A 24,709-nucleotide genomic window follows, 5' to 3' on the forward strand; every position below is an offset into this window, starting at 1 on the left:
AGGTGGGAGAAATAGGGATAAAATAATGAACACTATTTTCATAAGAAATCATTCCATGGAGTTCTATGTGTATAGTTATTTCAACCATACACAAACACTACATAATAACAGTCAAATGTAACCTTTATGTAAAGTACAAATACTGGGAGATATGTACACATACATATACATGCAAATATCCATATCACATACATTCACACCTTGGATTCTAGAAAGTAATCAATACTAATAGCTTATCTGAAATTAAATAGTTCAATTTATGAATCCTCTCTAAACAGAAGGGGATTTTAAATTCTGTGTAAGAGTAATAAAAAAAGTAGCTTCTATTTATTGAATTCCTGCTGGCTGGAATAGATAGTGTACGATGCAGGTACACTATATTGTTTAATCCTCATAACTACCCTACGAGGTAGAAATTACTTCGCTTTTACAGATGAAGCAACCGAAGGACAGGGTATTTAAGTAACTCAGTCAGGGTCACTCAGTCAAGTATCAGTGCTAAGATCTGGACCCAAGCTTGCACTATATGAAAACTGTATTATTTCTATTCAGTTAAAAATAAAGAAAAAGGCTTTTTCAGGCATTTCTTCATTTGGTTCTACATAAAGACCTAGATCAATTCTATCTCTATGTAATGTATCTCCATGAAATATGTAAATATGCCCCATGACGAGACACATGATGGATGTAATTGGAGTATTCCTGTTATATAGTCTTCTAAGGAATATAAATTGGTAAAATGTGGTTTTTTGTTCATTTTTAAAGAACTTTAAAGAATAGATCACTTTTTTTGTGCTGTGGAAAACATGAGACCAAGATGTCAGCTTTTTAGGATGATTTCAATTTCTCAACCTCCCTCTGACATTATTAAAGTGGCTACAATCAAGTATGCAATAGCATGCTATAAAGTCACAGCACCAGAACATTATTTAGAACTTGTCTTTTTAGCATCTGCTACCAAGAGTATGATCTAAAATTGAAAGACATAAATGCTCTTGATAACTTTTTTTCTAGTAAATACATAATTCATTCTATCTAGATAGCATGAATGTAAAGTCAGGTTTAATCCTAATGCTTGTAAAACTACATTTCCCGCTGACTTACAACGCAAATTTGGAGCTATTTATTTGACTTTAGCTACCTCATCTATAAAATCAGTGACTGTGATTGACTCCTAAAGCGACTTTAAGACTTGGAATGATAACAGATTCTTTCAAATGGTGCTGGTCTCTAATGCTTTAACTAGGTCTAACTCACTTTACTTGGGTAAAAATAGGTAAATATCTAACTATGATAAGGAGCTGCTCATCCTTTTATGGAATTCAGTTTACTTCTGAAATGTGAGTATCACCTCCAAAATGCATCTGCATGAAAAGTCTAGATTTTGATACACAAGGTTTTCTCAGTCTCAAAGCAAACATGTAGTCCATCAATTTCATATTATGTTATTGCCCAAAAAGGTAGTAACACAACTCAAACCAGCTATTTATTATTAAACTTTCATATAAACATCACCATTCATATAATGGTGAATCAAAGTAATCTCAACTTTTATGAGTTTTCCCTGTCATTGTTCGGAATATGAAGTTTGCAAAAAGACTAGCGAGATCAGCCAGTGTTATGGCAATCTATCACTTCCAAGGGGAGAAAAATTGACAACTGAGCATCACTTATCCAAAATGCCTGGGACCAGGAAGTGCTTTGGATTTCAAGTTTTTTCAGATTTTGGACTATTTGCATTATACTAAAGGTTCAGCATTCCAAATCTGGAATGTTCTAATGGGGGTTTCCTTTGAGTGTCATTCTGACACTCAAAAAGTTTTGGATCCTGGAGCATTTCGAATTTTCCAAATGCGCATACTCAACCTGTAGGAACACTGTCAGTGATGACATTTTTTTTTGGTGGGGGAGGGAATAGGAGAACAGAATTTAAAGATCCTTTTATTCAAGTGTTACCCTCTCATCATATAGCACGTTCTCACCTGATGAGTGGGACTTTGCCTCACTGGGGTAAAGTCTGCTCAGCTCCCCATCCACCACAAAATGATGGGGTTGTCTGTTCTGTAAATTAGGCATTCGGAGATTCAAAGGTCTTTCTCCTAATGAAAAGAAAAAAGAAATATGCATAATATTAAAAACACACCATGGTTTTTCTGAAAAACAAATTTTCAAAAATTGCCTGAACACTCCTTAGGAAAAAAGTGAGGAAAGTCAACGAGCACTGAAGAATTTAAATAAGACTTGGAAAAAACATTTTAAATAATAATTTAAGAGGAAAATGGCAAGTCATTTCATGCTAGTCCCAAGGTTTACAATTCTGCCAGGATATTTTTAAGAGCTAAACAAAAGACTGGGAATTCCAGTAAGCATTCCAGTTTTGGCATATAATACATCTCCTCTATAAGACATTTTCTTACTAGTGCAACCATTTTACCAAGGCATGTCATTAATCATAGAATAACAAGTACTAGAAAGACAGAGAAGGCTTCAAGCCAATTACAGATTAAAAAAAACAAACAACAAAATGACAGCAAAATCCAAGAAAAAACAGATTTAGCACAAATATGGGAAAAAATTATACACCCAATCATGTTGTCATGTACTGAAATCTACCACATTAGCAAACTGTCACCCCACACTGAATTATCCTGGTGTCACAAATTAGAGTCACCAAATCTTTAATAACCGCCTTTGCTTCTTAACATGTTAAGGACAACTGGAGAAGTTAAACAAGACCTCAACTCAAAGGTTCCTGTAATATTTTTAAAAGGAAGAACTTTCTTCTCTTTCAGTACTCTGATCTGTTGACACATGTAATATTTCACTCCATGGCTTGAGAATCCTTGTTAAGATGGTATTCTTACCTAGAAATTCTTTTTTTTTTTTTTTTTTTTTTACAATAATAACCATTCTCTAGAAAAGTATAACAATAACATATAAAAAGGAAGCACTATAAAATTATTTTTTTCTTCAAACAGTTATTGCTATTTGAAACTAGGGGATACATGTATATACTTATAACCTGTACATCTCCCTCCAGGTAAGCTCCAGGTAAACAAGAGATTTGTTCTCTGCTGCATCTTCAGTGCCTAGGAGAGTGCCTGGAACGTAGGAAATGCTAATAAAATGCCTGTTGAATGAGCGAATAACAATGGCTTGGGATTTTCTCTATGTGAGGATGTGAAAAGAATGAAGCACTTCGTAGAATGGTAAAAACACTCACGAATCACATGACTTTCTAAACCTGAGTTGTACTCTGTCATAATACTTTAGAAGCAGTTACCATATTCTTTTAAGAAGCAAATGTTGTAAATTTCACAAACTTGTTTTGGAAGTCTAAAAAAATATGAAGTTTTGGTCATTTAAAAAGTATAAACATCTCTCTTGGAATCTGTTTCTTGGGGAAAATAATCTGTACTGCTGACATCTCACATTCCCACCAACTCCTTACAAAATAATACATGTCAATCTCAGGTGCCAACTGCTTAAAGATTAAAATATTTACAAATTAAAATTTGCAGGATAAATTATTTCCTTTTTAGAAAATGAAGAATTTAAAAATTAACTTTGATAAGAGAACCTGTAAAATAATCTCTACAAAATATCATAATTTAAAAATCAGCCACTGTCTTCTGTTTCTCTTTGAAGTGCACATAGTGGCCCTAAAGGTGGAGGATACTCTAAAGATGTACCTTGTCCATCTGAGTTATCGGAAGTCAAGCCGTTAGGACTGTGCTCTTCTGAGCTCTGCCTGTAAAGCCCTGCAGACAACCTCCTCTCGGCATGCTGTAGTCTCTCATAGCCAGCTTGGTTGCAAAGGAACTCCATCTGCTTTGCCATCACCTTTTCAGGCTGCTAGTAAGTAAAGCAAAAATCAGATCAGTAACTGAAACATTCTAGATTTTTTAATGGTTTAAAGATGCCAATTTCAGACTCCAGCAAATATATTTAGTGTTCATTAAAATTAGTTCATACTTCACGTGGTATACAAATTCCATAAATATGCATAGATGTCTATATCATCATGTTAAAACATAAAAGGCTGGATATTGTACAAAAGATAAAAGCTTTCTTCTCAATTCTTTCAAGAGAATTCCATGTCAGTTCAAAAGCAACACAACCTTACCTTTGTTTTCCAAGGTACTAAGTCCTTTAAAGGATTTTTAAAAAAGAAATCTAAAAGCAACAGCAACATCTGCTATAAACTACTTCTAACACTTGGGGCGAAATCTTGGCATTTTTATTTTAGGATCTGGCAGTACACAGACTCTGATATGATGACAATATGTTTGGAGGAGAAAAGGTGTAAAACGGCTGTCTAGAAGAACAAGACAAACACACCTCCCACTAAAATTAAACAATGTAAATTATGCAGAAAAACATCAGTGCCAATAAGCATTTTCACCTTCATCATGAAACTGCAGTATTTCCCAACCAATCATAAAAAGGCATATTTTAAATATACAATTAGTCAACTGACATATAAATTTATCTCTGCATGTGTTTTATAAGTTCCTTTTCAATGCTCTAAATTACTTATATGTGATATTCAGAGCAGTGTATTTGTGGTATTTTGCCAAGGAGATAATAGTCAAAATGCACAGATATGAATCACTACCATGCTATATAAAAGTGTAGGACAAGAAAGCTTCTATATAAAATTGGTTACAAAAAGCCCTGATTCACAATGTAAAAATCATTAGGTAAAATGTATTAGTTTACAGAATAAACATGATAAACACTTATACTATTTTTCTGAATGCATATAAACCAAATCAAAAGTAACTACAACTTCATTTCATTTGAAATTGTTACTAAATTGACAAAATTTAAATAAGCATATCTGAGGTAAAAAATGTATTTTTCATTCTAACATGAAAAAAACAAAACTTAGCAGTACTAAATTTGACCAAAAGTAAGTTATTACAAGAAAGTTGTTCAACAGGAATAAAAGCTTACAGTGCTTTCTAAAAGATGCTTGCAGAAAGCATTTTAAAATTTTAATTTCAGTATACAGACACAATTAAATAACTTAATGGCAAAAGCACCTGAAGCCACGTATTCATTTAACAGTTTTTCAATAAATATGAATGTAAAAGATTTAACAATAATTACAATGTTTATATTAATATTTTATTGAGAACTAGTATTATTTTATCTCAGAGTTGTATTACACGCAGCCAGGGTCAACATGGCTGGTTTTCCTGATTATCAAACTGTTTAAGTTTTCTTGAGTACAGAATCTGTCTCACTTCCTACAAAACTACAAGAATAAATAAGTAGCACCATATCAGATTCCGTTCATAAACTGAATCAAACCAAGTTGTTATTGCTCTCATGTTGATACAGCTGTGGCTCAGATGACGTTTTAAAAAACAACCGGAAATAAAAAGTCAGTCCTCAAACACTTAAAACTGAAGCTAGTTGAAGTAGTCATTTATTTTTTAACCTTCAGATACTATTATGAAATAATAACTGGGAGTTTATGTTACCTGTGAACTAAGAGCTGCAAGTTCTTCACTCTTAGCTCTAGCCTGCTGGAAGAGCGTTTGCACAGAATCCTGGAAATCTGGAAACCCATCCTGTGGGTCAAATAAGAAGTCCTTTATATTTAGAGTTTGTAAATAATAAAATACTATCAAAAACTTGGAAAATAAAGCAAACTCTTAATCTCACTACCTGAATAATCATGATTAAGATTTTAATGGTTATAAAATCTTTCATTGGTTATAAAATATTTCATTTCAGCCTTTTATGAAACATACATTATTTTCTACAGCTGTAACCTCAGTAGAAACATAAATAAGATGAAAAATGTCATCATACCCATTGTTTCACACTGGAAAGCAGGCTTTATGATCATTGATAATAATGGTTATATAACATTTCACCTAGGCTGGGTGCAGTGTCTCACTCCTGTAATCCCAGCACTTTGGGAGGCCAAGGTGGGCGGATCACCTGAGGTCAGGAGTTCGAGACCAGCCTGTCCAACATGGTAAAACCCCATCTCTACTAAAACAAACAAACAAAAAAACATAAATTAGCTGGGAATGGTAGCACATGCCAGAAATCCCAGCTACTAGGGAGGCTGGGCAGCTACTTGGGAGGCTGAGGCATGAGAATCGCTTGAACCCAGGAGGCGGAGGTTGCAGTGAGCCGAGACTGCACCACTGCACTCCAGCCTGGGTGACAAAGTGAGATTCTTTCTCAAAAAATAAATAAATAAATAAATAAAATAAAATAAAAAACATTTAACCCAGTGGGGCGTTTGGCTAGCCACTATTCTCGCATTGGACATTTTTTATTCTTTTCCTAATTTTTGGTTTTATGAAAAACACTGCAAAAATATTTTCATAGAGATAGCATTTTCGATAGCTTAGATTATCTACTACAAAAGATTCCCAGAAGCAGAATTACTGCAGAGATAGTATTTTTGTGCTTACATACTTTTGCTAAACCTATAGAGGGCCTTTACTAGTTTATCATACCACAAGCAATATATGACAATTTCCTTGTCAGCACTAAGTATTCTTGTTTTCTTAATTTATGCCAATTTATCTATACTTCTGATACTAAAAAATCATTTAATTTTTATATGCCTGTTTTATATGCTATAGTTGTACATACTTTTATTTTGTGATTTCAACTGCTGCTATAAAGTTTAGAGAAATTCTGCTTCAGGAAATTCTGCTTCAGAAATTTGGTAAGTATTCAAATCTACCCTCTAGTTTTTCTAAAACTTTGATTTGTTTTTAAAATTTAACCATCTAACCTATCAGAAATTAATTTTGTTACATGGAATGTGGCTAACGATCCAAACTAAACTTTCTTTAAAGTGCTACCCAATAATCCCAACCTGAATTGCTCAAGGATTCCTTCATGTTGGCTTGTGATTTCTCCTTTATCATATCCTATGACAGGAATCGGAGTTTTGGAATTCGAAAGGCCTGTATTTGTGTTCCAATTCCACCACTCACTAGCTATGTGACACTGGATAAGTAACTTAACCTTTCTGAACTTCAGTTTCCTCATAGGAAAATTGAGGACAGGACAACCTATCTATTAGGATTGTTGTGAGGACCAAATGAGATAAAGCAAGTGAGATAATGCCTTCAACATGAAATAACTACTAAACAGGTATATCAATACATACTAAATTCCTATAATAAACAGGGCCTATCTGGGGGGCAGTGGACAATACTTCAACTTAAATTATTTCCATTTTATACTTGGTATTCCACCTACTACTTTTTTCAAAGTTTTCTTTTTCTGCTGTTTATTGCTCATGAACATTATAACTACAAAATATCATGACAGCATGGTTTTAGTAACTTTAGTGAAACCACCTAAAGGACTCCTCACAGAAATTAGCATTAACAATTAAACTCCAAAACATTATTTCTCCCCTTCTTTGATAAGCTATATATTTGCAGCAAAGGGCAAATCCTTAAAAACCAAAGTTCTTACAATATACAGCAGAAAAAGATGCAATGATGTAATAATAACAAACTATTTTACCTTATTTGGGATATAAGATAGTGGTTCAAAAATTTTCCCCCATCAGGGTCTTTTCAATAAATTATTTCTCCACTGCAGATTTCACATTTTCAAAAATTTTATCTATCAAAATACATTCCCCAAGTAATAATTTGCTATTTTTAAAATTCAAAGACATGATATACAGCCAAGAGCTAATGAACTTGACATCTTAAGATGGTCCTATATAGCTTTATCGTGGGCCAGTATGTAATTAGCACTTCTGAAGTGCTGAAAATAGCCACTCTGCTAGGTTTCTATGTTGGCTCACAGATGTGTATGGAACATAATCACAAAACAAGCTAACATGAACTTCATACAAGTGTATACAGTCCAAGCTAAATCCAAAGTTCACTTTTTCTTAGCCATTTCAATTTTCTTATAAATAAGTTTTCTTATTTATTTAGACTGAAAAATCCAACTTTCTCTCTAGCAAACCCCCACCCCACTGGAACTGCTTAAGTTCTCAAGTTCAGTGAGGTAAGCTAGGAGAAGAGTTAGAACAATTTCAATATGAACGGTTATCGCTTTCCAGGAATCTACAATGTACCAGTCCCTATGTTCTATATTTTATGCTCATTATTTCATTTAATCTTCATCACATTCAAGACTGGGTTTCCCTTTTTTTTTTTTTACAGCTTCAAAGCCAACACTCAGTCCATAAATTCAAACAGTTACAACCTTTATGAAACTCACAAGAATACAGGCATTTCTATAAACAGAAATTATAGCTCTGTTTTTCATAAGCTGAACAGGCTTTAACTGTATGACTTGCACTGAGTTCAAAACTCAACTCTACTACTTATTTGCTGTGATACTGGGTGGATTACTTCATCTCTCTGTATTTTCTCATCTATAAACTGGGGATAACAATAGTACTTAACTTACAGAATCATTTTAAGGAAGCAGAAAATTCATGAAAAATACTTAACACAGTGCCTGGCACATAGGAATTACTTGATAAATGTTTGTTACTGATATCTGTTAAGTTCATCCAAAAAGCCACCAGATATAATCAGAGTAAAGCACGATACTGGGGGAAAAAGAAATTTTATGGACAATTACAAAGTATAGACATCTTAGAGAAGGAAGAACTCAAAATTTAATAACTAAAATCAACCAGAGAATATTGAGCACATTGTTGGGGAACTATCTCAGTGAAAAGAACACTGGAAATCTAGAAACATGTGTTCATACATTCAACAAGAATGTCATGTCCACACAGTTGATTCATACACTGTACTCAATATGGGAATACAATGGCAAACGAGATGGCCATGCCTCGGGCGCTCCTGACAACACAGTCCAGGGAGGGAAATGGACGGAGATCCAGAGCACAGCAGAGGGTGCTGTGGCACAGCAGGCGTCCCAGAGGTCAGGGTGTCTAGGCTGAGAGTTCTAAAAGAAAGCAGGTGGTACAGACGCCTGGAGGCAAAAGGAACAGGGCACACTTTGGGAAGCCGGAAAATATTCAATATACACTGAAAAAGAGGGAGTGGCAAGGGAAGGTGGAAACATAGGGCCAGATTCTGTAAGCCCTTGTAAGCTATGTTAAGAATTTTAGATTTTATCTTAAATACAAAGAGAAGCCATTGAAAGTCTCAGGAAAGAGACTGATCGGATTTGCATTTCAGAAAGCACATGTGAATGTGATGGGGAGAATGCATGTGGAGGAGGGGAGTTCAGGGTGGTGACAGGGACACCGGTTAGAGGGCTGCTGGTGAAGGCCCAGACCTGGACAGTGGCAGGTGCCGCAGAAATAAGGCAACTGAGAGTTTGGTTATGACATTTACTAGAATAAAGAACTCAAGATCACGAGGTCTGGGAGGGGCCAGAAAGCTAATGAATTCGGTTGAGCTCATTTGCTAGTGAGATCTCCGTGTGTAGATAAGCCAGGTAAGCAGGAGCAGTGAGTTTGGAGCTTGGGGTAAAATCAGGGCTGGAGACCCAGATTAGAGGGTTATCAGTTCATTAGTAGAATCTGAGTGGAGTGTGGAGTGCACCAATCAGAATCCCCATGAGCCCCAACGCCTCAATACTGTTTCTGGAAGAGCTTGCGGGAGAAAGGTATGATCTAGTCATTTTACATTAGGAACCAGCTGCGTGATCTCAGGCAAAAAAGTAAATCTCATTATTTCCAGTGATCCAAATTTTTAAATTAGGATTACACCACTGTGTATCTGCCCATTGGAAGTTTGTGGGGATTAAATAAAGTAATGCAAATACGTGAACCTTGGAAAAGTACACATTGCCATATAAATATATGGTGGCACCAAAGTCAGGATTATTCAACCATGAGAATACTGAAAAGGCTGGATGGGGAACCTCAAACTCTACATGTGAAAGTTGCTGGAAAATGGACAGTATCCCATCATTAATAAAGATAAATAAAAGCCTAAAATAAGTAATAAATAACAATATCCAAAGTAATCAGTGATCTCTCTGCAACTGAGTACATCAGTCATTATTTACTCCCAGTCTTGACAGTTCATTGTGGATGGAAAAACTACAAAATCGAGTAGCTATCACTGCATGTCACATAAAGTAGATTTAAGGTCCCCAAAATACATGACTTAGAAATAAAAGTGAGAACATTCCCAAGAAACTGGTCTTTTTCACATTATGTTTGTTGCACAACTTTTGTTATATGTCTCGTAAGCTTGTTTCCCAGGCACCAGCTAGCTGCACCATGCTATGAGCGATCTATCTCCATGTCATATTTTTGGCTGATGCCATTAATCACAGTGTTTCCTTGCTGACGAGACTCTGGGTCTGATCACTGAGAAAATAAAAGATATAGGACGGAGGCTGGTGCATGACCTAATTACTCTCTTCCCATTGGTCTCCATCCCCATTCCTCCTCATCCTTTCTGCCAAACACTAGCAAGCTGCTTTAAAGCCACTGCTTAGCTGTCTCTAGATGACTTGTTACAGCAGATGTTCTCAACCCCACACGTGCATTTTCTTTTTTTCTAATCACACTTTCTGTATGAATAGCACATTGTAATGCTTCTGTTTTTCTGATCCAGAGGGGAAGAGTCTACGTCAAATTAGACCAGCTTTCTTGTCAACAAGCTTAGTAGCAGCGTAGGTGGATATTCTGACCCTCTTTCCTCCCCTTTCCTCGCTCTCCCACCCCCACCTGCTGGAACTGCTAGCAGATGTTTCCTTTAGGTCTTTCTTCTTCAAGCCTCAATTCTCTGACTTCCTGGGCTCTATTAACAAACCTCATTTCTTTCATCCACGTATCTCTGAATGCTTTGCACCTCTGACTCCCACAGGGTCAAGAATGCTGTCATTTCCCATCTCTGCCCAGTCTCCAGCAATTTCAGCGAATGAAGAAAACTCAAATGAGATATAGCACTCAGTCCAGTTAGTCAGCTGCCATCACCAGCTCGGAGACTGTAGCTTTATATATCCTTCCTCTCTTCTAAGATGTTACTTATAACATTGGAGTTAATGACTAATTTGTTCATGAACCTCAGTGTGTTCTTAATGAAAAAGAAAGGTTACCAATTGAATTCACTTTTAACTAACATTTAAAAAAATTTAGGAGAAGACAAGAGAGCCAGGGGACTTCGGCTCTTGATTTTTCAACTCCTTGAATGAGCTGTCAAGCCACCTTAAATATGTTCTTTCATAGGTAGGACATAAGGAAATCAAACTAATTTTTCTGATTTATTCTGTTTATCTTCCCAACATAAGGTTTTTACTCATTGTAAACAATCGGCATATCAAATGAAAATTTCTTATATTTAAATATTTTGTAACTTACATTGCTAAATTTTCTACTCAAAACTCATAACTGTTTACTAGATAAAATTTCTTGCATTAGAAAATAATAACTGCCACTATCCACCCTTTCCAAAGACTACCAGTTCTGCACACATTTCGCCCTTCACACGGCACTAGGAGGAAAGGTATAATCCCAATAGTGTTTTTTTCACAGGTAAGATGCTTTGTGAATGATCATTAGCACCTAGGAAGGTGGTACTGCTTTGACATTCAGTAATCAGACATAGATAGGAAACCCTGGCTCTGCTACTGGATAGCAATTTGGCAACATGGGTGAAGATACTGAGCCTGTCTGGGTCTCTCCTTGGCTGTAAAACGGAAATCATAAAGCCTCCACATAGGTTAGACAAGAATGTTTGTGATAATGAATTCCAAATGCCTAGTAGGGACTGACACAAAATGAAAGCAATACAAAGTAGCGATTTTTACAACTGCCCCAGAACTAGAAGATTTAATTAGAAGATCTAATGAAAAAGATAAGTAAGAATAAACAAAATATATTTTCATTTCACCTGAAAGTGGACTCACAGAGGGCTGTGTTCCAGTGGACATGTTATTCATCCAGGCTAAGCAGAAGGATTCCCAGCCTCACTTACTAAGTAGCATAAAGGGCTGAAGACACATTTCCCTAGAGATTTCATTCCAAATGGTAGGTTCCCTAAGGCACACCTAAGCTAGCAGGTGATCTTTTTCTCCATGTCCATTTCACATATTCTAGGAATTAAAGTTCAAAGTCTGTTTTTTAATGTTCAACATATCCTGTAAGGACGAACACTATTTAAGGACAACAGATTATCCTGAGTTCTTCTATGCAATGTGTATGCTGCTATTTTGCTTAAATCAAATAAGTAACTAACTATCCTTTAAGGGAGAACAACCTACTACATAAATAAGAGCTCTCCAGGTAGAAAAATCAGACAAGTGAATGAGTTAAAACTTCATTCCACCCAAGCCTTCAGGTACAGATCAGGAAAATACAGTATTGAGCAACGAAAGATCTTACTGAGCTTCAACAAAGCCCTACTTGTATTAGTGTACCCTAATGCATTAATAATGACAAGCAATAAAATGTTTCTCTTTCCTTTACAGGTCAAATTATTTTGATGTCAAATCATCTGCTCAACATTATATTTCTTTTTGTTCACTGTAAAAATTATCTTTTTAAGATGGAAAAAGCCAACAATTTGGCACGTATGCTTATTGTTTGTTATAAAGGATTGCAGAACGCTTAAAGATTTAAAAAAAGAGAAAAACTTGTCTCATCAGATCAGAAATCTGTTACACTTTAAAATGGGCTAAGCTGAAGTTTATTTGTACATTACTTAAAACTTTTCTTTGAGACAGGGGTGCTCTGTTGCCCGGGCTGGAGTGCAGTGGCGCAGTGATCCTCCCACCTCAGCCTCCTGAGAAGCTGGGACTACAGGCGCATGCCATCACGCCTGGCTAATTTTTGTATGGATGGGGTTTTGCCACGTTGCCCAGGCTGCTCTCGAACTCCTGGACTCAAACAATCCACCTGCCTCAGCCTCCCAAAGTGCTGGGATTACAGGCGTAAGCCACCATGCCCAGCCTTGTATATTACTTTCTTTAAATAGAAACTAATAAGCTGAGAATCACAAGAGAAAGATTCAAATGAAATAAGAGAAAAAGCATGTTAAAAGCATTCTAAATTCTTTCTAGTTTTATTTATGAGGTCCTTTTTGTCAATCACATTCCCTAGACAAACTTAATGTTCTCTAAACATGCTTGGTATCTTCTTATCTCTGTCTTTGCCCATGCTAGTCTATCTTTATAATGCCACCCCAATCCCCTCCCCACATCCCTACCTTTTGAAATTCTACCCTTCTTTAAAAAACCGAGCTCAAATTACACCTTCCCAATAGTCTCCCCTGATCTCTTCTCATACCAGAAATTCTCCCTCTCCCCAGAAGTCATACAGAAGGTAGACATAAAGCACCAGTACTTGGTGAAAAGTTTTAAGGGAGTGGTAACTTTATACAGCCAGTACTATCTACCTCATAACAGCTTCCAGCAATAGTTCTGGTATTTCAAATTTGACTTATAGTACAGCACAGACAAGGATTCATACCAACATCTACATGTGTAGGTATACATACACACAAGACACACACATGTTCAAGAGATACTGATTACCTGCAATACACAAGGGCTTTTTAAGAAACCACAGAGAAACAAAACAAAATTAAAAACAAACCAACAACAAAAAAGTGAGCCACTGTCCTAAATTCAAAGGTATAGTTACTATTTATTTCTGGGAAACAAAATCAAGAGTCTAGTGTCTATAAAGGCATTTAAAGAAGCCTGAGGCTGATTGTCACTTGTCTTCTTTAGGAAGGGTTAGAAGAGTTATTCACAGGAAAAAGAAACACTGATTATCTTAATTTTGAATCCAGAGCTGTTCAAGTGGCTTTGTGAACTCCAGTAAACCAATAAACTAACCATATAGAACTTCAAGTATCTCTAGTGGAGTATATTTAAAGGAACAGAAAGGTCACATCTAATGTTACAGCCCAATACTCTGGGCTTCTAATAAGAAACTGAAAGCACTGTAATGAAATACAAGGCCTCTGAGAGGGTCAGAAAGACTTACCAATAAAGCTCATCAAGAAACAACTGCAGCTCAAACAGTCCATGAGATTCATGATCACAAATTTCAATATTGAATAATGACCTCTAAAGCTAGACAAGTGTGGCTTAAATGTGAGCAGCCTGAATCATGATCACACTTAGGGCCAATAGTGAAAAACAGATATAGATGTATTTCTAGCCTAGCAACTAATATTTTGGCCCCTGGGTAGTTTCTGTGCTCTCTTTCCTCTCAACCCTCCAATGGCACATGCCTTCTTAGCTGTTTCTATGTTCACCTGCCTTTCCCTTTCAGTAGCAGTGAGTCACTAACAGCCAAATCCACAGGGACCCTCTGTAACCTGTTATCTGGGGGAGCAAGAGATAACACATCTCACTAGTTATATCAATGTAGCCTTTTAGATAATTTCAACATTTTCTGAGTAAACTATCTTAAACATTACTCCAGAGCTAACAGCGAGGTAGGTTACAAATATAAGTAGTTTATTTTTTATTTTTTGGTTTATTTCGGTAGAGACAGGGTCTCCCCATGTTGCCCAGGCTGGTCTCGACCTCCTGAGCTCAAGCAATCCTTCTGTCTTGGCCTCCTAAAGTGTTGGGATTATAGGTGTGAGCCACCATACCCAGCCCACATTTCTTTTTTTAATGTGGCTTTTGTTTTTGACAAAATACTTTCCTTCCTTGAGAGTCACTGCTTTAGGATAAAGTGTTAAGTCAAAGATGCTTATCTGCAGCCATTCATTATTTCATTCTACAGATTTTATTAAATGCCTATTAGGTGCAAGACAGTTATAAACTCTAAGTATACAGCAGCAGATTCACAGATAAGAGATCTATTCTCATCCAATGGGGCAGACTAATAATAAGTTTAAAATAAGTATCTAATAGTTTCAAATACCGGTGAATGCTATCAAAACAAACCAGGAGAATAAGCCTGAGTGTGATTACGGGGAGAGAGTGACCCTTTAGAAAGAGAGGCAGGGAAGTCAGGGGAAACACGGCTGTTAACTTGAAGCCAGCCATCTAAAGACATAGAAGTCTAGGTAGGGGGAAAATAGTGAGTGTTGAGGCATAAATGAGTTTGGCATGTTCAGGAACAGAAAGTCAGTCAGTGTGGCTGGAACACAGTAAGAATGGAGAGTGTGGCAGCAGACAAGGTAGGAGATGCAAGCTGCAGTCAGAGTATGTGGGGTCTTAGATCCTTTAAAAAAAAAAAAGCTTAGATTTTATTCCAGGTACGGTAGAAAGCCACTGAAAAGATTTAAGAAAGAAAGGGATTTAAGTTTTTATAAGATAACTCTGGCTTAGGTATGAATAAAGGATTACTGCCATACAGATAGATACTCTGTAGATATAACTGATTATAGAAATTCAGGGTGGTCAAGTATAAGTTATTTGCTTTAACTTGAAATTAAATAATAGGATGGTTAAGAGAACACTGACCTCCATCTCCTGCCTAAAAGAAAAAGAAAGGAAGGAGCCGCCTGACCAGATTTCCACTCTGCTGCAACCTAGACTTTTAAAAAAGTATTTGTAAGAAATAATAGTTCTGAAACCATTCTATAGTTCTGAGAGTCCTAAGGAAAGTATACTTTTCTTAACTCCCACCTTACCACTTGCAAATCTAAAGTCAAAAGAGCAGGCTCAACCGTGACCCTCTAAAAGAGGCTTTAGTGTCTGTAATTTATAGTTACTAAATTATCATTTCCCTTAGATAGTTAATATAAAGAAATGAAAAGTTAGCTCCTCTGTATTTGATGACTAATGATGTAAATAAGACTATACAAGGAATGGTTTAACCAGTAAAGTTTTAAATCTGTAAGAAACACCAACTGCAAATCAACCTTTGATAAACTGACTGGACTAGTCACCAAAGTTTTCTTTTAAGAATTTCCTTGGATTAGGCATGGTGGTTCACACCTGTAATCCCAGAACTTTGGGAGGCCAAGGAGGGAGGATCACTTGAACCCAGGAGTTCAAGTGCAAGACCAGCCTGGGCAACATAGTGAGACCACATCTCTACAAGAAAAAAAAGTTTAAAAAAATTTTCCTTGGTCTGCTAATTCAAATTACTGTAAATATTGTATTTCAAAGTTACAAAATTCTGTATTTTTTAAAGATTTATTGAAAGCCATTTTTCACCAGTTTATGGGACCATCTTTTTTGTTTTGTCTCAGCTAGTTAAGATTTTGCTTGATCTTAAAACAAAAACAAACATTATTAGCATAAGAAAATGTAACATATGACCATACCTCCACTTTAATTCTCTTTGGGGATAATTCATCTCTTTCTCCACATTTTGACCTAAGGGAAAGGGGAGAGGAAAAAAACCAAAAACTTGAGAAAGTAACAGATTTTATTCCAACGGCATCTCAGCCTATAATCTTCTACCAAAATATATACCCTGAAACTCCAACACCAGAAATGACATATTCATAATGAACATTAAAATAATGAAGAAAATATCTTTCATCATTTCCAAATTAACACTAGGGGAATGTACAGATATAATCATACATTTTAAAAGGACACTACCTAAGAACTCCCCACCTCTGGCTTTGGTATGAAAGCCACTCAATAATTTTTTTTTTTTTTTTGAGACGGGGTCTCGCTGTGTTACCCAGACTAGCCACAAAGTCCTAGGCTCAAATGATCCTCCCACCTCAGCCTCCCAAATTGCTGGGATTACAGGCATGAGCCACTGTGCCCAACCTAGCACCTAATAAATATTTAATGATCATCACATAATGAAAAAAAAAAATCAAGGAGGATATCCCTTTATGGTTCAGTAGGAATAATTTAGGATAAAATGACTAAAATGACCATTTAAGATGTATGTTTATGGCTACATGAGATTAAAATGCATTTTGTCTATCTACAGAAACTACAGATGTATTTACCCTGACCCAGCAATTTCTCTGCTGGGAAAACCTATCCCAGAGGTACCTACACATATATAAAATGATGCTCCATCAATGGTAAGACACATAATTATTTCATGTACCACTATGAAATTAATTAAACTATGACAAGCCATCAATTACATTATACTTCAATATAAAAGATGTTAAAATGTGAAAAAGTACACTTCAGAATCAACAAAACATACTATGTATGATGTTATTTATTATAGTATTTACAATGAAAGACTAGACACAACCCCAGTAGCCATCAATAGGGTGTGGGGCTAAATGAATCACGGCATATCCACACAATTCAATACCATGCAGTCGTAAAAAATAATGAGGGCACCTTAGGAGTCCAAGGTGGCTTCTAAATTATGTAGAAGTGTTAATATATTTTAAAGTACATTTAACTTTAAAAGGATAGATTAGGCCAGGCACGGTGGCTCATGCCTGTAATTCCAGCACTTTGGGAGGCTGAGGTGGGTGGATCACAAGGTCAAGCGATGGAGACCATCCTGGCCAACATGATGAAACCCCGTCTCTACTAAAAATACAAAAATTAGCTGGACATGGTGGCGCATGCCTGTAGTCCCAGCTACCTGGGAGGCTGAGACAAGAGAATCACTTGAACCCAGGAGGTGGAGGTTGCAGTAAGCTGAGATTGAGCTATTGCACTCTAGCCTGGCAACAGAGCAAGACTCCGTCTCAAAAAAATAAAGAAAAAGAAAAAAAAGAAAGGTGAAGGTAAATACTAGAAGAAACAGCTAAAAATCACTGAAGGCAGTTGCCTCTGGAACGTGGAAGTGAGAAGTGGGAAGGCAGAGCAGAGGAATCGTCGAGTTTCACTGAAAGCCTTACGTATTGTATGACTTCTTAAACTGTGGACATGTATCACTTTGATTAAAGAATATTATTTAAATACTCAGAAAGAAAATGGTGTATAATACAATGAAGAAAATTAAAAATCAGTGAATCAGCTCTTGATTATCCAACTCCAAAAAAAAAAAAACCTCATAAATAATCCCATAGAATGTGCTGTATATTCTTACCCTGTTCATTTAGTCTACATGATTTCACTTGTCAGTTATAAATATGTAGGTACTGACGTAGGGCAGAAAATAAAACTGCTGTGAGTTAGGAAAAATAATGGTAATGATGGCAAATGCCTATAGTGCTGGTTTTCAAACTTAGGATGCACAAGAATGCTCTGGGATGCTTGTGAAAGTTCAGATTCCAGGGTTCCATCCCCAAAGAATGTGATTTATTAGGGCTGGAGAGGATGCTCAGAATGTGACTTTTCAACAAAAACTTAGAGTTATTCTAATGCAGCGGTCATCTGCATCCAGAGAGGCAGTGGCAGGCACAACACAATGTGGGCTGGAAATCAGGGTCTGTGTGGAATCAAGTGAACAAAATCAAATGATCCTATCCTGTAGACAATGCTTATGGCTCAAGTAAGGATAAGGTGAAGAAAAATATGCTGTGTTTACATTAAATTTTGAAACCACCATTGCCTTCTAACATCACAGTTTATTTTATTTCAAACTTGTGTTCCATAACCCATTTGCTAGTAACAGAAGTACCTTTCAATTTTCCCTTGATATTAGTCAATAGAGTAGTTTTACATATTCAGCTAATCTCATCAGATTGCAAACACCTTGCAAAAAGGACCATTCTATTTCCTCAGAGTTCAACAAGTTCATGTAGTTAGCAGGCGTACAAATACATCTATAATGCTGACTAAATCCCCTCATCACACTCAAAACCAAAGTGTGTGTGTGAGACGAATGTCTAAAACCACTACCAGAACAACGCTATAGTAACCCAGAGAATGATGCCTTTCAAAAGAGAAAGAGGAGGATTAAACAACAAAAATCACCTTAGCAATGTTTTCAAAAGTCACTGCATCGTTTAGTTTCATAGAACAATAATCATACTTCTACTTTTTCAGAAATGTTTATTCTATCAATAAATGTTTCAAACTCTACTTCTATCAAGCAACGCAAAAATACTGACAGTTAGTTAAATACTTACTTGGTGGTTCTGTAAGTATATTTATAGGTGACTTCTCGAGAAATCTGCCGAGCCAAGGCAAAAAGCTCATCTCTTCTTGTCAGCAGGGCATTATCCTTCACACAGAGTTGAGCAGCTGCTTCATTAACAGTGAGCTGGACATCCAAAACAGAGTTTCAAAATTAAGAACATTTTAATTTCATCAAAATGCAAAAGGTTTCACTTAAAATATAAGAATGTCACACCATTATATAATGAAATCATAATTCATAAAAATCAGAATGGTATTTATTCCTAATTATTCCTAATGCCAAATTTCTGAAGAAAATCAACTAATCTGCCATCTCACAGAGCCCAAATTAATCATGATAGTCATCTTGATTTTATTTATTTATATGCTTTTTTTGGTTAGGTAGGAGAGTTTATAGACAACAAAGAAAATAAAAAGTGTAAAATATTCTGCATCTTGCTTATAAAAAAACCAAAATATCAGAATACAGGATTTGCCGACACCATTTCTCTAACCAAAAATGAATGTAGATAGTCTGACAGACTTTCTATGAACTGACATGAAAATTCTTAAAAAGGAATCAAGACCATATGATTTTAAACATTTATCAAATCACTTAGTAAAAAATAGAGTTATCACGTACTAGGGCTATACTGGAAAATCAAGGTCTTGGACTAATCTCTAAGATCCATCTAATTCTACTACGCTTTCATATTTCAATAATTATTAAATATTGCCAATACAGAGTTGCTAGTTGACCAAACACTTTGTACTAAAATTCTGTTATCATAAACACAAAATCTTAATTGTTTAACAAAGTAGAAAATTTTTCACATAATTTTGTCAATATAGATATAGGAAATTGTCAAGAGGTATATCAAACTTTTTTAATATGCAAAAGATGTACTTAACCAAGGCATGATGATTAGCAAAAAGAAAATGGGACGTGATGGCAGACAGACCTGAGAAGAGTCCTGCTCCATCATTTACCAGCTATGACTCTGGACATGCAAAACTTTTGAGAGGCTTGGTATTTGGTATTCTGAGAGGCAAAATGGGATAATATCACTATCCCAAAAGGCTCTAACAAGAATAGATGAGGAGACACACCTGGCACAAGGTTGTGGTTAGTGTTAGCTCTTGTTTCGTTTTCATAAGAAATCAGGTACAGCAGTACCCCCTTACCCACAGTTTTGCTGTCTGAGGTTTCAGTTACCTGTGGTCAACTGTGACCCAAAAATATTAAATGAAAAATTATACAAATAAACAATTCATAAGTTTTAAACTGTGTGCCATCTCACTCTGTCTTGTCCGAGTGATGAATCATCCCTTTGTCCAGTACATCTACACTGTCTACACTCCTGGCCGTCAGTCACTTGGTGGCCATCTCAGTCATCAGATGGACTCTTCTGATATCTCAGTGCTCATGTTCCAGTTATCCTTATTTTACTCAACAGTGGCCCCAAAGTGCAAGAGCAGTAATGCTGGCATATTGTTCTAATTGTCCTACTTTATTATTATTAATAGTTATTGTTGTTAATCTCTTGCTGTGTCTAATTTATAAGTTAAACTTTATCATAGGTATGCATGTATAGGGACGAACAGTGTATATAAGGTTTGGTACCACTTGCAGTTTCAGGCATCCAACTGGGGGTCTTGGAATGTGTCCCTCATAGACAAGAGGGGACTACTGTAGTCACCCTTTCTCCCTACCCAGGCATCTCATCTTTATTTAGAATAATTTTTCTTACTTAAAATTTTTGAAAACAAAAATAAATAGCATGCAATCATTCCATCCAGAATGACGATATTCTAATATACATTATTCCAATATTTCAGTGTACTTATAAACATTAAATATATATGTACATACAAATTTGTAATTTACTTTTTTCAGTTACATATGCTATATTTTTTATTTCTACCAATGTATTAAGGCAGAGACACGGCTTGTTTATATCAGCATCTGGCATGGGTTGGAAGTTCAACATAAATCTGCTGACTGATGAATGAATTGAAAAATCCTTTATAATATCACTTTTACTACCCACACATACAATATTCCATTGTAGAAAACAGCAATATATTATTTAAACTACCATCGCCCTGGACATTGAACTACCTCCAGTTTTCCAGGTACTATTTTTTAAAAAGCTGCATAAGAGATTCTTAAATGTGCACCTTTGCACACATACCCAACTATTTCTTTGCAATACATTCCTACAAATAGACCTGCTAGGTCACAGGGTATACTAAATTTTAAGAAATTTATACATTCCACCAAAATACCCTCAGAGAAGTTGCTCTAAATCATAATGCTGTCACAATGATTATATGATGAGTACATTTCCTACAATCTTGACCAACACTAGTTATTATCTTTTTAAAACTTTACCAATTTTACATTTCTAAAACAGCATTTGGTTATAATTTGCATCTCTTTGACTATGAAACTAAAGTTTTTTCTTAAATCTTTGACTCATTACAATGTTTTGTTTTCTTAGAACTTCAGGAATTCTTTATTAACAGCATTAACTCTTCATCATATGTAATGGGATTTTTTTTTTTAAGTTTGTCATTAGCCATACAGTTTCCATGCTGTGGGTGACAGGCACAGAAAAACTCTTCCTACTCTAATAATATATAAATGTTCCATAATTTAGTCTAATCGTTTTACTTTTCCCACCTAAGTATTTAAACCGTCTAGAATGTGTTATGGTATATGGTATGATGTAGACATCTAACATCCTCCTCCCCAAATTTATAACTGTAATTTATATTGTTCTGAAACAATTAATTTGGCCACTGACAGCAAGTTATAATAATAAACCCAAGTTTCCTATTTTAAACCCATAGCTGAATATGAAAGCACAATTGAAGGAAGAATTTATTTTCAGCCTTCTCCCCTCCTCCTAAAGAGTCATCAATAGATAAATTCCTCCCCAAGTGCCTTTGAAAGGCACAATGTTATTGGAGTTAAAAGTGAAATGTATACTTTAAATAATGATTTTCAAAACAAATCAACTTCAGTTTCAGCATGGCAGTAGCTAAATGACCTTGAAGAGGATTCTCAAATACCTTTTTATGTAGCAATTTCTTTTTCATATTAATAAATCTAAATTACTAAGGAAACGTTTGATTTTCAGTAAGGTGTTTTAATTGACAACGTTTCAGAGGTACTAGCTTATGCACAACCACAGAAAGTAACTTTTCAACATAAATTGAAAAGAATATTCTAGTATTCTTTCTATTACCTTTCCAGAAACCAAGAAAAATAAACACAATGCATTCATTGTCACTGAATTCAGGCTCCCACAAACTAAAAAAGTAGACTAAACTCCAGGCCCTCAGTGAACCTGGTAAAAAACTGAGGCTGGAGAAATAACTCTAGCTCACCCCCGAGTTGTAATAAAAAGCTGATTCATAAAGCCTCTCCCTTAAAAACATGTGTTCTGTCAGTGTTACCTAGATTTCATGCTCCCTAGTTGCTAATGAAATCAATAACTATTATGATATAATTACAAAAGAAAAATGAAAATATTCCCAAACAATTCGTCACTTGCTGCAGCACTGTTAGCTTTTTCTGAATGCCAATATTCTAATTTTGCTAAAAGGATAAAGTAACAAGATATTCTCCCTTACTGGTTTACTTATTTCCTCCATTTCCTCTTTTTGTGGCCCAAAATACCAAAATTCCACTCATTTCTTTATGTGAAAGATTTCTTTTTTTTTTTTTTGAGACGGAGTCTCACTCTGTCGCCCAGCCTGGAGTGCAGTGGCCGGATCTCAGCTCACTGCAAGCTCCGCCTCCCGGGCTTACGCCATTCTCCTGCCTCAGCCTCCCAAGTAGCTGCGACTACAGGCGCCCGCCACCTCCCCCGGCTAGGTTTTTGTACTTTTTAGTAGAGACGGACTTTCACCGTGTTAGCCAGGATGGTCTTGATCTCCTGACCTCGTGATCCGCCCGTCTCGGCCTCCCAAAGTGCTGGGATTACAGGCTTGAGCCACCGCGCCCGGCCTATGCGAAAGATTTCTTAAAGTTGGTTTCCTTTTTGTTTTGGAGATGGAGTCTCACTCTGTCACCCAGGCTGGAATGCAGTTGCGCGGACTCAGTCTCCCGGGTTCAAGCGATTCTCCTGTCTCAGCCTCCCAAATTGCTGGGACTACAGGCATGCACCACCATGCCCAGATAATTTTTTTGTATTTTTAGTACAGACGGGGTTACATCATGTTGGCCAGGCCGGTCTCAAACTCCTGACCTCAAGCAATTCGCCCACCTTGGCCTCCCAAAGTGCCGGGATTACAGGCGTGACCCACCATGCACGGCCTCTTAAAGTTAGCTTTCTATCTTTTATAACTGGACTTAAAAACTGGACTTACTACAGTTATCTTTATCCTTAAAAAGAGTGATTTACTGATTCCTAAAAAAACTTTCTTTACAGGTTGTTAAAATTATAATCTCCAACAATTAAATGATTGTGACTTTAAGTACTGCTGGCACAAAAACACTGTGAACAACTGTGTGTTAGGGAGGCTCAAAAGGCAATCAGGACTTTCATTTCCAGCACTGGGAAGGCTAGGTACCATTACTGGCCCCTCTCAGAAAAAAAACTAAAGTGTATCAGGGCTAGAGGGGAGATACAAATAAAATAATGGAAAAAAATCCAAAACATTAGTCATATAATAAATGTAAATGGACCAAATGGTCCAGTTAAAAAACAAAGAACGTCTGACTGGGTTCTTTAAAATCCAACTGATCAGTATTTATAAAAGATATATATAAAACACGGATTCAGAAAGGCTGAAAATAAAAGGATGACATAAAGATATAATAGGCAATAGGCCAGGTGTGGTGGCTCATGCCTGTAATCCCAACACTTTGGGAGGCTGAAGCAGATAGATTGCTTGAGCCGAGGAGTTCGAGAACAGCCTGGGCAACACGGAAACCCCGTCCCTACAAAAAGAGAGACAAAGAAAGAAAGAGAGAATGAGAGAAGACAGAAAGAGAGAAAGAGAGAGAGAGAGAGAGAAGGGGAGAGAGAAAGAGAGATAGAGAGAGAAACAGAGAGAGAGAGATATTTATCTGCTGACAAATATTCTGTAATGCCAAATTACCTGTTTACATTTCTAAGTATTACAAGTTTCTACATTCTCTATTGCCTTGCTGTTTCCAAGTTTTAGTTGCTCTCTCTTCATCCATTCACTGATTTAAGATTGGGGGCACACTGCTTGCCTAGTTTACCACCTACTATCTGTTAACACCTTTTATGACAGATGCAACACTGCCTGCTGGCTTTTTTCTGACATTGCTTCTGGGTTTGTCCCTTAGCACCTGCCGAACACCAGCAACGTGAGTGGTTCTAAGCCTCAGAACTCACTCTCTTCACAATCTGACACCTATATAACAGACCGGACTTAGCCAGGTGGTAGGACTATCACTGATTCTTTAGCTTTAAAAAAAAATGGGGGGGAGGGCTTAACAATAAGTCATTCCATAATTCTTTATGGTGTACATTTGGAAACAAGTTATGTTATTATAAATATATAAACAAACATTTTTTTCTTATTACAAGAAAAATAATCTTATGTACTGAACAGTTGAAAAAAACTTACAGGTATAGATAGCTTCCTGAATTTCATCCACTAGTGACCTACATATAGCTCTATGTCTTGAAAGATAAAAAGAACAGTATCCACACAATTTATATGAAGAAAACCCTCAGAACAGTGAGATTAAGCCAACAATGAATTAAGAATAAGTCATATATTCCTTATGTGGAAATTGAGTACAAACTAGCAACATTCTTTAATCTCAGGAACTTAGAAGAACTAAAAAAACTGC

General features: G+C 36.2%; 1 protein-coding gene across 5 annotated transcripts in view; it reads right to left on the bottom strand.

Annotated features, from left to right (window-relative positions):
- NAB1 (NGFI-A binding protein 1) overlaps window positions 1–24,709 on the bottom strand; it is a 41,190-nt gene that overhangs the window by 3,039 nt on the left and 13,442 nt on the right. For 4 of the 5 annotated variants that reach the window (XM_030916523.1, XM_010379755.2, XM_030916520.1 and 1 more), the window contains 5 exons: window positions 18,879–19,012; window positions 16,191–16,242; window positions 5,493–5,582; window positions 3,693–3,855; window positions 1,983–2,099 (listed from right to left, as the gene is read on the bottom strand). In XM_030916523.1, the coding sequence (XP_030772383.1) occupies window positions 1,983–2,099; window positions 3,693–3,855; window positions 5,493–5,582; window positions 16,191–16,242; window positions 18,879–19,012 (556 nt within the window). The remainder of the gene's footprint in view (window positions 1–1,982; window positions 2,100–3,692; window positions 3,856–5,492; window positions 5,583–16,190; window positions 16,243–18,878; window positions 19,013–24,709) is intronic. The other variant, XM_030916521.1, reaches the window with a different exon arrangement.

Source organism: Rhinopithecus roxellana, chromosome 14 (genome assembly GCF_007565055.1).
Source record: "Rhinopithecus roxellana isolate Shanxi Qingling chromosome 14, ASM756505v1, whole genome shotgun sequence".
Taxonomy (NCBI): domain Eukaryota; kingdom Metazoa; phylum Chordata; class Mammalia; order Primates; family Cercopithecidae; genus Rhinopithecus; species Rhinopithecus roxellana.